Consider the following 15,457-nt stretch of genomic DNA (forward strand, 5'->3'; position numbering starts at 1 on the left):
TAAACCAATTCACCAATTTCCTTACTCCACGTACGCCAGTATTTGGTAAACGTCGGCGACTGTCATGCAAGCTGACAGCTCGTGAAAGCGGCTTCCGCGCCATGCTTCCATTCAGCTTATTGTATTTTTGTAAGGTTCGAGATGACGATAGATACTATAAACTATATTATTGAGACCACAGGCTGGATAGTGTTATATTCAGATCTGTCAATGTGTATTCCACTGCTGAACGTAGGCCTTCCAAAGTGATTTATTTATAAACACGTCCTAAGTAATTGAAAACAATCCAAGTGAAGATTGCTTTCATTGCTGGTTGCTATAAAAGAACAACATAAAAAGTTCTGAGGAAAGTTTGCGTTGAGGACATCATTTAAAGATTTTTTTGATATATCTCCACAGTCAAGGGTCAAACTACTTGCAATTTATACGGGACCACGCAGAAAGCACCAAATAAATAAACAATCATCAAAATCGGTTCGCCCAGTCAAAAGTTCTGAAGTAACAAATATAAAAAAAATACTTTCGAATTGTGAACCTCCTTTTTTTAAAGTCGGTTAAAAGAAAAATAGGTAGTGAATATATTTCAAACAATAGATCTGTTTTCATCTTAAATGTTAATTTATTCTTAGTTACTTATATAACATTTCATGATGAGCTTGAGCTAGTTACTGCTGAACTGCCTGTCTTAAATACCGTGTTATAATGTTTTGTATTACTAGGTTTAGTATTGTGACATTTCATAGCCATACATCTAAGAGAAACAACAAATTCCCTTTGGATTTATACGGCCATCAAAACTGCCCTTCGATTAGAACGCCCGTGATTGCAAAAAGACGGATATAGCCCCGTAGACGGAATAGGACCCTGACCTTATTATAACTATGTCTAAATTATACTCTAATACTAAATTAAGTAGCTCAAATAAACAGGAATACTTTTATTTACTAGACCGCAAAGCATAAAACCATAATCGCACCCTTAATAAAATAATTATCTATTTCAAAATTTTTAATTTGTAGCAGTCGTCGAAAAACTATTTTTGTTTGCTACCTTTGTTTTTTGAAGTTGATATAAAATTGAGCTTATTAAAGATAGGTAAAAAATGAAACCAAAGCATGAAAAAAAAGGGAAAAAACTAAAAGGCCGCAAACAGAAAATAGTTTTCCGGCGACTGCCACAAATTAACAATTTTGATATTAGGTCATTATTTTATTATGAGTGCGAATTATTTGTCGATTATATTTACAAAAGTTTATGCACTACACGCTAACCATTTTGTTGCAAAAAGTAAAAAGTAGTCCGGATGTATTCTCCGCGAGTGCACAATCTTCCCAAACGGGTCAGTGAATGCCACTGGTCGAACATTCAATATTACGTCTACTCTCCTATATTGCTGTTTACCAATGAAACATGTGTGTAATAGCCTAGTTCGGAGTGGGACGGACTGCCGTTCCGAATGGCTGCAGATTCAAAACCAAAGGGAAGCACTTCTATGTGAAGTCTGCCAATCCGCACTAGGCCAGCGTGCTGTACTAATACTTATTCCCTCTTAGTAGTAGAGGAGGCCTGTGCCCAGCAGTGGGGCAGTATAAAATACGGGGCTGATATTATTATATTATAATGAAACATGTCAGTTTAAAACCAGTAATCAAAGGTAGAGAATTTCGGATTCATTTCCAAAAAAACACAAACTTATAAACGTAAAATTCAAAATATGAATACAATTTATAATTTAGATGTCCATATTTGACTAATTTATTGGATAACATAAACAAAACTAAATAAGGAAAACCATTATCACAAAGAGTTTTTTTTACATATTTTTTTATAACGTCTATAATATTATGTAAAAATATTTTATACTTATCACTTTTATATTATCTTGCGTTATCTGAGGTATATATTCCAATACATTAACAAATAATATGATATTGTGGTACTCTATTTCAACGTGATATGTATCGCCGAAATAGCTCAGTTGGGAGAGCGTTAGACTGAAGATCTAAAGGTCCCCGGTTCAATCCCGGGTTTCGGCAATTGTATACTTTTGTTCTTTTTTTATTTTTAATTATAATTTTAAAAAATATGCAATTTTATAAATTAATAATGGCGAAATCATTTTAAATAAAATTACTTATAACGTTTTTTTTATAATTTACAAGTCATGTTGAGTGAAATAAATACATAAGACCCATTAAATGACAAGGTAGTGCTGAATGTTAACAATATAAATTATGATATTTTCAACATTGTTTTCATATTAACAATATTTCAGTTATAGTAGACTAGTTCTGCTCGCGGTTCCACCCGCGTGCCGTTTTTTTTTCGGTATAAAGTTTTCCGTTATAAAAGTCACGCTATATATTTTGCTGGGATATAATACTTTCTATCCCTATGTTCTTCCCTAGGTCTCAAACTGTCTCTATACCAAATTTCATCGAAATCCGTTGGGTGGTTATTAGTTTATCGCGTTCAATAAGGCAGATAGATGCGGCGAGGGACTTTGTTTAATAATATATTTTTGAGAACTTTTTAAGATAAAAAATTCCGTCATACATGATTGATTAGCTTGAATCGTTTACGCAGCACACGCAACGGAAGCTCTCAAAAGGAATAAATTTTCCCCGTTCTTGCAACATTTTTCATTGATGCTCCACTCCTGGTCATAGCCTAATTATATAGCCCATAGCGTTCCTTAATAAATAGGCTATTCAACACTAAAAGAATTTCTCAATTCGAACCGCTAGTTCCTGGGATTAGCGCGTCCAAAGAAACTCTTCAGCTTTATATTATAATAGTTTAGATTTAACAAAACGCATTAACAAACACCACATAATAGCAAGATGCAAACCAGATTTGATCGCCCAATGAAAATGTATGAATTGTTACTTCTTATTTGGTCTATTACAATACGGGCCTGGAGCCTAGCAGTGGCCGCCATGAACTGATTCTTGTTCTTGTACCTGTGAATAAATAATAAATAAATATTATCTCGTAATACTTATAAAATAACCATACAATTACAACCCTATTAACATAATAGTAAATTGAGAGAAAATCCCGCATTCCCGACAAATATAGACTAGTTTCCCAACAAAGTGGCTCTCATTTCCCGCCGTAACGCCAGATTAGGCTTCTCTATAATTACACTGGACGTGGTAAACCGGCCGCTGACCTGTAATTGCTAGTTGCACCTGTATTCGTGTGTTTAACGTCAAACTGCTCTATAATTGGAACTTTACGTTTTGCAACTGCTTCCGATTTATGATTTTGTATTTGGATGAGATCTGTTTAAGTTTGATGATTGTATGTGTTCGAACATTTTAGGATCTTATGGGTCATTACCCAAAATAATACTTCTATTCTTTGCTACATAAGCAATGGTTCGGTAACGTGAAATGTTTACATATGATTACAATATATTTATTGAATATATACCTATAAAGAAATATTTTATTCTCTTGTTTTTTATCTTAAGCTACGAACAACATCTACGAATGCAGAAGTTTTTTTTTATTTCCCATTTTATTCCATCTACCATCGGTTTAACCATAATTAGATGTGATCTCAGAGGGTATGGTATTTAGGTAATTCTCCATTCAAAGTCACCGTCAAGTATCGTCTTAAATCCAGAAGAATCTAGAAATATAACCCAGACTTCGTCGGCAGGTACAACGGCGTACGACACTGTGAGACCACTGGCGTACCAGGACGCACGCCTCTTCATGCTGTGCTTCAACGTGGCTGAGCCAGAATCACTGCACAATGCCGCTGCTAAGGTAAAGATAACATAAGTTAGATAAGACAAGTGTAAACTGTTTATTTTTATTTATTTATTTATTTACTATAATAGGAACATCAACAGTACATATATTCAACAGTCTAATACACTTTACACAGGCTTAATAACTAATACATGTACCAATTAAAGATGTACACAACATTGCTTGAGAAAATTGCATACTTAGCTTAACCGCGAATAACTGAGGAATACAATATAATATAAATGTTATAACATGCCATTAAAAAGAACTTCTACATTTTTTTATAAATCTATTAAGGGAATCGAAAAATATATCAATATCTGGCACTTTTGTACAAACTTCATTATAGGTAGCGGAAATCCTACGTATGGGCGAATGATATCCAATGTTTGTTCGGCTTTGTAGTAGGTGGAAGAGTTCTGTTCGCGGCTGCCTGGGGAGCCGGTGTGGTATTGATAACCCAAAGCGCTCCAATAAGTGCTCACACCGAGAAAACCCATTGAGACATCTGTACAAAAATACAAGATCATGCTGCCTCCGTCTATTTCGTAAAGAAGTCATATTAAAGAAAGCGAGACGATCTTCATAAGGACATCGGTGTGAGATACCTTGTGAGGTGAACGCTAAGTGTCTCGTGAATGCACGTTGTACAGATTCTATGCGTTGGGAATGCACTGAATAAAATGGATTCCAAACAACACTAGCGAATTCTAAGCGGCTACGAACCAAGGAATTAAACAATAAAATCTTTGTTGAAGGGTTAAATGTCTTTGCGTTTCTCTTTACAAACGCTAACATCTGTGACGCAGCATTAACAACCTGAGAGATGTGACACGTGAATTTTAATTTGCTGTCGAGAATAACACCAAGATCTCGCATTTCAGAGGTTATCACTAGTTGTTCGTTGCTAATGTTGTAAGATGACAATATTGGATGCGTTTTTTTTGTGTACCGAATATAGGAACATTTGGTCGAATTTAATACCATACAATTAGTGTCACACCATGACTTGATGTTATCAAGATCTGTTTGTCTTTATTGTTTTATAAATTTTAAGATCGTCAGCAAAAAGTGCATAATTACAGTGACGAATGTAAGAGGTAATATCGTTGACATACACTATAAATAGAAGGGGGCCCAAATGCGAGCCCTGAGGTACACCAGATTCAGCAGTATACTCATGAGACGCGTAACCTTTGACAACAACCACCATTGGACGCATGTACAAATAGGAACGAAACCAAGACAACAATGATCCAAATACACCGTAAGTGGACAGTTTTTTAACCAAGCGTGAGTGATTTACTTTATCAAAAGCACTGCTGAAGTCTGTGTATATAGCATCGACTTGGTGACCCTTGTCTATTTCTTGGGACAAATCAGAGACAAAAAAGGTTAAGTTCGTTTGTATTGATCGACCTTGCCTAAAGCCATGTTGGTGGGGCGATAGGTATTTTTCAAAGTGACGAGCGAGTATTGGCTGCAACAGCGATTCAAACAATTTTGAAAGACAAGATAAAATTGCAATGGGTCTATAATTTTTTATTTCGGTCCTGAATTCCCTTTTTAAATATTGGAATGATTAGCGCTTTTTTCCATTCGGTGGGAAAAGTACCCTTCTCCAGTGAATAATTGTAAATAACAGTAACAGGTATAGCTAAACCAGATGCACTACGTTTAAAAAATATCGGTGGAATGGAGTCAGGTCCAGCACCTTTGTTCACATTTAGCTGTTTTGATTTTTGAAAAACATCTTTGGTACTAAATTTTATAATAGACGGAACACAGTCAGTAATTAAGCCTGCGCTATCCAAGATGTTTGAATCTGTATGGCCGTTGTGGGAGTATATAGAAGAGAAGTGTGACGCAAACAGATTGGCAGTATCGGATCCGCTTTCAGCCCAGGTATCGTTCAGGTGCATCCGCGAAGGGTAGGAGCTATTGTTTCCGCGCTTATGTTTCACAAATTGCCAAAACTGTTTATTTTAATCGGGGTCTACAAATGGAAGGAGCTTGAAGTACTTTTTTTTATTTCTTTGAATGACGAGACGAGCTTGCCTTTCGCCTGATACGATACGACCGCCTATAAACAGTAGAAACACCACCCAAAACCTTAAATTACAAAGTATTGTTTGGTATTTCACTGCGCTCGTCACCCTGAGAGGAGTCATATTAAGTCTTACTATGTCCAGTAGTTACACTGGCTACAATGTTCTTCAAAGGGGTACACAACAGTAACTACACACTTGCTTAAGCGCCATTATTCTACAACCATAACTTCTTCCTTCGTTCTCTTATCTCGAGAGTTAGAAACCCATATTTTCATTCGTGCATGATCACCATTGCTGATAGACCCTCCCATAGTCAGAAGGATTGTATCTTGGTTCTAAGATGAATCGAAATTGGAGTGCATAAGTTTTATAAATATCCAAAAATCTTGCTGATAAAATTTAAATATAACTTTTCACTTCGTTTTCTTTCTCACAATTATTGCCCGTATCAAGATAAAAACCTAACTGTTGCAAGTTCACTTGAAAAACATAATCGCTTCCCATTTTTTTAAAAGCAATCGAGACATCCAAAACAAGGTGTACTCGACTGTAGGGTCCTCCGCCCGTCTGAGAACCGACTCCGTGCAGTAAAATCTCTTTACATTATTCGCTAACACTTGCATTTCCAAACTAGCGGCTGTCTGACAATTCTTAGTTTTAAACAAATATCAACCAAAAATCTTAGACAATGCAAAGGTTCTTATTCTATTCTCTTTCTAGAATTTTTTGTATCAATTCGGTATCTTATGTATCTTTAACAACGTGGCTTATCGTTAGGAAATGGAATCCCAATATTTTTATCGTTTTCTATTAGCGTTCACGATTGTAGAAAGTCATCTTGTCCAAGGTCCCTGAAGGGATAGATAGAGAAGTCATTAGCGCACCAAAGGTTTTTTAGATTATTTTTATCCCATAATTTTAGGGATGTAGAGTTCATATTGCCATGTCACCAGGCATTTTGAAACGCTGCAAATATTATATTTATTACCTGGTATTATTATATTAAAAGAAATATAAAAATAACTGCCTATTTCAGTGGTACAAAGAAGTGCGCACTCACGGAGGATCAGCGCCCGTACTCCTGTGCGGGTGCAAGGCGGACCTCCGGCACGACAAGGAGACGCTCACAATGCTGTCCAAGCTGAGGTCTCATCCAGTCACAAGTGAAGAGGTAAGTTCAGTCTTATTTCAAAGATTTTACAGATGAACAATCGTTTAAAGCATAAGGTGCGTTGGGGTTAAATCGGACACTTTTTCGACGTGTTAAACAGTGTTTTCGAATTATTTTTTTACAAGAATTCTATAGAAGTTATCATAATGAATCATTAACATAGCTACATGTTATTAAATATACTAAATGGTATATATTTTTTCAATTCTTTAAGGCTTTAAAAAAGTACCATACTTTTAGAAATGGGTGAGAAAGATAGGACCTGCACAGGTATAGTTCGGACTCCTATCTAAAAGCGTCTACCATACAGAGATTCTAAAATCCGTAAAAAGAGCATATTCTGATCTAGATAGTAATTTTTAAACATACAAAAAATTTTATAAATATCTTCAGATATTTTTAGAAGCGAACTTTGTTTTTTTAATAGTTCTAGGCATACGATCTTACCTCATATGACTGATACCGTAGATATTTTTTAAAATATTCGAAGAAATAGTACATACACGTGTAAATAAATAACAAATAAACAACATCGACCTTTCACCTGAACTAAAAAAAATTACATAATTAATGAATTCAGACGTCTTCGTGTCTAAATTTTGGCAAAAACTTGCAATATTTTACAAGTGCTAGATCGAACGATTTTAATCCGTTCTTTAATGACAAATAATTGTATGGGTAAAGATCGGATCTCAGGGAATATACGTGTTTCGACAAATTTGAATAAACAAGTCACAAGATATATTTGCTTTATGATACTATATAGCTACAAAATTAATTAAAAACAGTAAATACTCAATTAAAATTAGGCAAATTCTTGCATGGGGTTAATTCGGATCTGCCAGGGAACGACGAAATACCGATATTCTGTTTGTTAGCACCGTAAACATTATTTACTAGACAGAATCACTTATGTAAACTACTGGAACGTAGAGAACAAGATGGGGTCGCAAGTAGTGTTGTCCGAAAACAAAAAATATAATACAATTACGAGTTATTTGATTTATACGATGTTACACCTCCTACGATCTTATCCCAACGCGCCTATAGTAGGCAACGAGTTCAAATAATATGCAAATCATTTTAATAACAAAACGTATAGAATATTTTTAAATATAATCTCTGTTGCTATTGATCGTGTTTTGATATTTTTAAACAGCATATTAAGCTATAATATAGCAGTAAGTTTATATCGAAAACATACTTTTCTGTGGAATTGAATCTACGTCATAAAAAATACAAAAATAAAATTACAAACTTTTCGCCGGTTTATTTCATCAGAAACTGTAATAGACTATAAGAAACAATTACCAGTAAAATTTAAATCTGAAACTAGAATAATGTAGGAACCTTCCTTCTAAAAGCCATGCGACACTTTATGTTGAAATTAAACAAAAGAATTTTTCACGTTATTTTGATTGTATTGTCGATGCAAGATCAAAAACTAATGAACGAAACATATTTTATTTACGCTTAAAGTATGTATCTATAATTATTAATACTTTATTTAAGTATTACTTAAGTATACCCGACTACTGATTCGAGAATATTGGATAGTGTTTTAAAACTTCGCTATTATGTCTTTAGAATCTTAAATATCTATAACCTTACAGCTTATGACACCCTCTTTGTCTTTCATTATTCGAAAAAAAAACGTTTTAATTTTTTTTACTCTATGATGCAATACTTACATCATTTTAATAACAATCTAATCTTAAAACCAATAAGTTATTTTAATTTAACCTAAACTTCTAATGAGGCTAAAGAATATGTTCAATAAGACTTTTATTATTTTTAAAAGTCAAATTATACTTAATACAAATTAACTCACATACAGACCAGTAGTTTGTTGTTTAAGTTAAGTTGCGGAAGAAATTTCTACATTACGGTAGAAACGGACTCGTCAAAAGACCTAGTCTAGCATAACAAACATATAAAAACTGATAAATGATCAACCACTAAATCAACTACAGGAATTGTTAATTAAGGTGGTAGCTCAAGGTCCATTTTCATACATTTTGTTTCGGCTTTAATCTGGGTAACTAAACAAGTATTGGCAAGTAAAGAATTTAAATTCACGTCTAGTTAGTGATTAGTTCTCGCAGTTGAAAGAAAAATGTAAAAATAATTAATAATCATGGATTATTAATTATTTTTACATTTTTCTTTCAACTGCGAGAACTAATCACTAACTAGACGTGAATTTAAATTCTTTACTTGCCAATACTTGTTTAGTTACCCAGATTAAAGCCGAAACAAAATGTATGAAAATGGACCTTGAGCTACCACCTTAAGGCGATGCTTTCGGGAATATGAATGAACATTATAAACGATATTGAATCGAATATCGTATATTCGTAATAAACGTATCAGAGCGGTTTTATCAAATGTTCGTAATTTGTTCGACGGTATCGGTTTTGCAATCTGTCATATATCGAAACTAGATGATATTAGTTCTAATATATGATATTGTACTGGTTTAGACCGCGATTGTATAAATGAAGTGTTATTTGTAAGTTTACGTTCGTGTTTTCGCGTACGTTTATCTTTTTTATGAATGAATATCTCACTAGCATATTTATTCTATTCTCCAAGTAAACGATCTTTAAATATAGAAACAAATAAATGTTGTGTTCTATTTTTAAAAAGGACAAACCAACAGCACATACAGACATATACGTTAGTAAGGTTCCAAAAAACTTTCAAGTCGATAAAAATGATACAAAAAACATTAGAAACAAATCGAGTCTATGCTTTAATGTAATATTAATAATATATTTTTATTACTTTATTTTATTTTTCCAAAAAACACGGTTTCCTTTATACATGTACTAGACAATGAAAATAAATATTCGTTTCGACATAATTTTTATTCTCGGAAGGTGTAAAATATTTTCCATTAAAATTTCAATTTGCAATATATCACGCTATAGAAATAAAGAGACGATATATTCCATGTATTGTAACAAAGACAAAACAAGAGTTGACGACGGAAATTTACAAAAAAGATTAATTTTAAGTCTAATAAATTTTAAAAATGTAAAACCCTAAATAGGAGGACCTTCTATTTTTTCTATTGGTGTCTTTATACTAAACTTGTTAATATATCTTTCCCAGGCTTTATCAGTAGCAAGACAGCTTGGGGCAACGACCTACGTGGAAACATCTGCCAGGGCGTCCAGCAAAGGCGTGAAGGACGCCTTCGAGGTGGCTGCTCTTGCCGCCCTTGGCAAACTGAACAAGCAACAAATTAAACAACAGGTAGAATACGCATTTCATAGTATAACATTTATTAAAACGTGCGGTTATGAGTGGCGAAATATTATACATAACCACTGGTCCAATTGTTTATTAATTATTGTTTCTTGTAACACTTCCGACATTTACAAATTCGTGGAACCTTGGCATCTGAACTAGAGTATCCTGTGTCTCAGATGTCGAGATTTTACAGAACAAGGTGCTACTCATGAAGGGCCACTTATTACAGCTAATATATTGAACCATTAAACAATTGTGAAAAATAAATAGAAAATAAATTACACTTAGATAAAATTATATTGCAAATGGGTTCAACATCTCTTAAATTGGAAGTACATTACCAACTATGTAGTTTGCAAAATGTGGGTGTGTTACATCTTTGTTTCACCTAAATGTGAAAAAAGCTTGATGCTATGAATGCAATATTGAACTATGAATCCTTTTCTCTTAAATCCTATGCACTATGACAACACTGAACTATGAATCTCCTCCTACGTTCTATATACCTGTAGCAATGTGGACGTAACTAATTTATTCAAAACGCATTTCGTTTATCCACTTCCTCTTTTAAAGAATCCTAACGTACGGAAAATGGTATTTACAAAGTCTTTATCACAAAATATATTTTTTGTTTATAGATATCTTCATGAGGAACAGTCCAATATAAAACAAACAAAAGACATTAAAAAATTTCCGTCCACGTTAATTTTAATACGACACCACGCAGACAGGAACACGGGACGTCCCAAAATATTTCATAATCGTTCACTCCCTCCGAGCCTCTCCCACCGCGTGACCCAATTACTATTTCGTCCTTTACTATTAAACCTATATTCTGGACTGTTATTTATAATTATGTGTTGTTTAACTCCATGATTCGTAATATGAAGTCTAACATTATAATTTCCCATTAAAATTGCTATGCATCGAGTTCAATTCAATTTGATATGGGCTTATTTCTCATCACCGTAATAAGTGTCGTATTTTTTTATGGGAGAGATCATATAATATTTTAATTAGTCGAACGTAAAGGACTTTATGATTATATTATATTCAATATATAAAAGGCCCTGCATTGTACTTTTTCTGCTAAACTAAAGTGCGTTGTATAAAATAAAAACACCAAATTTTATGTTTAAATATTACACAATTTAAAAAACGCTCCAGTAAGCCAATTCCGTTGGCAACTATTTTACAGTTCCACAGAGCCGTTGATTGATGGGCTGACATTCTGTTTTGTGTAATGAAAATAGCTTTGTTGGCTTCAATAGCTATTATCCAAATTGATCAATGTTCATATAAAACATGAACAAGCAAGCCCTTATCGATAAAGTGATCAAAAATTTAGGTAGTGTTTTATCACCTACTATTTTAGGTTGAAAATGGACATTACAAATAGTGTTAGTCAGCTATTGAATATATTTATCTACGAAACTTGTAATTATAATAGAAAATCACGATAAGTTCAAATTTAAATAGTAGGTACTAAACGATGTAAAGAAACAATAGATATCTTTAACGCAATACACCAAACTATAATCGATATTCACATAAAACTAAAACAAATATTTATTGTGAATAACACGTTCATTTTCCACCAGAAGCAAGTCGGCCGCAGCAAAAGCAAGCGCGACCTGAAGGCCGAGCTAAAGGGGCGGGCGAAAAGCTGTTGCGTCATGTGATCCGTAGCCGGCCACCCTTCCCGGTGGCCGCACGACTGCTAGGCGACCACCGCCCTTCCAGAACATTCTACGAACTTGTACAGTTCCTGCGAGGTACGAGTCTACAAATCGGCCTACGAATTGACCAGCTAAAGTGGAACCGAGTTCGTATGTGGTTGGTTGATATGGTGCAATCAGACCCTCAGGGTTGGAGCGTATGCCTGTGATAATGTTAACGTAGATGGATATAGAAGGTCTAGATAGAACACGCTCAAGAACAATATCACACGAGTCCGTATTGCATTCGTGAATAAGGTAACAGAATAAGTGTTTTCATATATTAGAATGGTTAAGATTGATGTTTTTATATCTAATGTTAATGTGTGCACTTGGAACCGTTTAAAGGATTTAACAGTGTTACGTCGTTTTATCAACACAAAATTATTTCAAAATGGGACAATACTGAGTATTGGGCTTGTGGGAAAATTCGCTGAAGCTATTCTCTTAGAAAAAATCATTCGAACAACTAAAATGGTTCAGTTTATCAAGGGACATAATTGAATAATAGTGATCGCCTTATAAACTATAATTAATTAAAAAGTACCTGGCAATGACGTCACAATTCCAACCCATCCTAACCTAACCAAGTGCATGCACGTAGAATTACATAAGCTCCGATTGTTTTAGGTAGGACCAACGTTGCTATTATTTGTGCTGTAGTATCACTACAAGCTATTTACTTTTGTGATATACATACGTAAATATAAATTAAAATGCACAATTATGGACAATACAATTGTACGGAGGTCCATGTTTAGGGTCCCACGTCCATGCTACGATAGATTAGATTTTATATGTTTAATACGATAATGAATGTTTGCTTGCATTAGATCCCGGCGAATGATGTGAAATATTCTATCACCAATAATGCATTTAGTTAAAAGCACTTTACCTAGTTTGAGGGTGTTATGCCAAATTCAATTTGTAAATCGAGATTTATAGTTAAAATTCAATTAACAAAACATATATGTATAAAATAGACTATATTATAAGCCTTTCGAAATATTCACTAAAGGTAACTGTTTCTTTTTTTATAAATCTTTAAAAGATTTGTTTAGCACTCAATTTTTAGCATTCTTGAAATCCAGGCAACCAATGGTGGAAGTGTATTTACGTCACTGGCCGGTGATAAATAGTTCGTATTAATTAAGAATTGTATATTACGTCTATTATTATTGTTTCACGACTAGCCTATCCTAGTTTGATGCTATAATAACCAGTAAATCTCCATCTCTCTGATATCCATTAAGTTCCAATTGGTTACGAAACCGAGGAATTATTTTATTGATAGAGAGACCATATTTCTTTGGTGACAGCGGTTATAAGCATAGAACAGAATAATACATTATTTTATAGACGATATCATAATATTGATTTAGCTGATTCTTGATACAAGGTGTAAATGTAAGTATAGACTGGAGCATTTACTCAATTTAATATTCATTTTCAATTAATGTAACGGTCTTACAAACGGTACAATACCCGCAAAATCTCACTTTTCAAAGGTACATATTTGTGTGTACCATTTCTGCGAATGCTCGGCGCTGCGTTCGAGTATTAGCTGAAGGCAAGTCAGCAATAACCTGTAACATTTCTTTATACTTTGCGTACCTCACTCGCCCGTCCTCAAACCTTTGTTCGATAGAATGTTACAATACGCTCGTAAAACCAGGTCGTAACAAAACATCGATCATCATGTTCGAAATGTGTTCCGAAAACGATAATGCTCGATGTTCTTTAACAAAGTATCTCTAGTACTACCTTATAACAAATAAGATATCAACAAGGAAACAAAATGATTAGGAATAGTTACCTATCAATATCTTTACAGCACTTCGGCCTAGCTGTGTAACGTACTATCTACAAACACACGATAATTCGAGCTAAATTAAGAAATTCTGTCGTTTGTAGTTTAAATTGTTTGTTCTCACAAATACACTGAATATCATAAATTATCGTTTCAACTTAAAGAATTCTAATTATTCACTGGATTATTATGATATCGTCTGAAATAATAATAAGAATTATGCTTTCAACCGGCCCTTTAAACAAAAACCTTTTTTTATAAATGTAAATAATTAAAAGTATTATTTACCAACAAAAGAAATTAAATAAATCACTCCTTTAACAAGGAAATAAACCTTTTATGTAATAAAAATTGTAACACTATTTTTTATATTATTTAATATTAAATGACTGCGTAATTACTTTAAAAATATCATTTGTGAATCAAAATGAACACACTAGTTTTATATGTCTTTTACACAAAGTGATGGAGGCATATTCCTATTATTTAAATTATTTCAAGATATTTCACTTATAAGACACAAAATAAAAACTGCATGATGCTGTATAAATTATGAGAAAAAAAAATAGACGCTTTGTGCGTCAATGTATTCCAAGATTTTTTTATATAGTTCAAGAAAACTGGTGTGTTCATTTCGTATGGAATAAAAAATATTGTAAATATAGATAGAAACAAGAAATTTCCTTATTAATGTCCTAGTTCATTATTTTCGATCATTTAAAATATAGTAAGTCGATTTCAAGCTTTAAAATCAATGTTAGCTTTAATTATTCATTAAATGTTATTTAAAAATAGTTTGTATTTGACGGTTTCTTTGAGTTTTCTTTTATTTCCAAATTTATTCGATTATATTGTCAAAAAAGGACATATCAGATTCATTTAAACGAAAAGAGACCGTTAAAATTATTTTGTTATTTTTTTATTTATTTAAAGCATGCAACGAAAATGTTAATGCATGACATATGTAGCATGCATATTATAAAGTCAGATGTTTCGTAAGATGTCCGGGCAGTTCATATTTTAATTAAAATCGTTTTATCCGAATGAATTTAAAAATCGAATCATCCCAGTGTTACGATTCATCGAATGAAAGAATGTGACCAGCCCCGACAAATACATATATTAATTGAAATCCTCAAACATTATTAAACTAATTTAATAATTATAAATTTAGTATTAATTTCTTGCATAGAAATAATTTCTTGGACGCAAGAATTAAATTAAAACTTAAGTTACGAGACCTAATAAATGCCTTAAACGTAATTCGTTCATTATAATTTTGTAAAAAGTATTATAAATGTACTAAACATGTTTTAACTTAGTTAAAATCAACGTTAAGCCATTTTGGATGTTGTTTGTAGAAAAATAAATATAGCATCTGTGTTTTTGGATATAGTTTTATTTTATTTCACACTTAATATAATTTTATTCCTACTAAAATAGGCTTATGAAACTTTTGGGTATTGTTTGCTAGAAGTAAATGCATAAAACCAGAAATTAATAGCCTGGTGGTAAGCTATAAGACCGTCCATAAACTAGCTTTTTTTATGAAATAAAAAATAAATAAAATAAAATGCTTTATTCATCACGTACGCGAACATAGTTGCACTTATGATAAGTCTAGGAACATGAGAATATTTAATTATTACTTAGATAAAGTCGCTTGAGTATATAAACTAAAGACA

The 15,457-nt window shown here is 33.0% G+C and overlaps 1 protein-coding gene and 1 non-coding gene across 5 annotated transcripts in view; both read left to right on the forward strand.

Annotated features, from left to right (window-relative positions):
* The window catches only part of LOC115448693 (GTP-binding protein rho1), a 132,267-nt gene extending 117,104 nt beyond the window's left edge, over positions 1–15,163 (forward strand). For 3 of the 4 annotated variants that reach the window (XM_030176206.2, XM_037437324.1, XM_037437325.1), the window contains exons 4-7: positions 3,670–3,779; positions 6,852–6,986; positions 10,104–10,247; positions 11,846–15,163. In XM_030176206.2, the coding sequence (XP_030032066.1) occupies positions 3,670–3,779; positions 6,852–6,986; positions 10,104–10,247; positions 11,846–11,926 (470 nt within the window). In that variant the 3' untranslated portion in view covers positions 11,927–15,163. The remainder of the gene's footprint in view (positions 1–3,669; positions 3,780–6,851; positions 6,987–10,103; positions 10,248–11,845) is intronic. The other variant, XM_030176208.2, reaches the window with a different exon arrangement.
* Trnaf-gaa lies at positions 1,964–2,036 on the forward strand. The gene has a single exon. It is a non-coding gene; the product is annotated as a tRNA-Phe (tRNA).
* Positions 15,164–15,457: the final 294 nt, after the last annotated feature.

Source organism: Manduca sexta, chromosome 10 (genome assembly GCF_014839805.1).
Source record: "Manduca sexta isolate Smith_Timp_Sample1 chromosome 10, JHU_Msex_v1.0, whole genome shotgun sequence".
Classification (NCBI taxonomy): Eukaryota; Metazoa; Arthropoda; class Insecta; order Lepidoptera; family Sphingidae; genus Manduca; species Manduca sexta.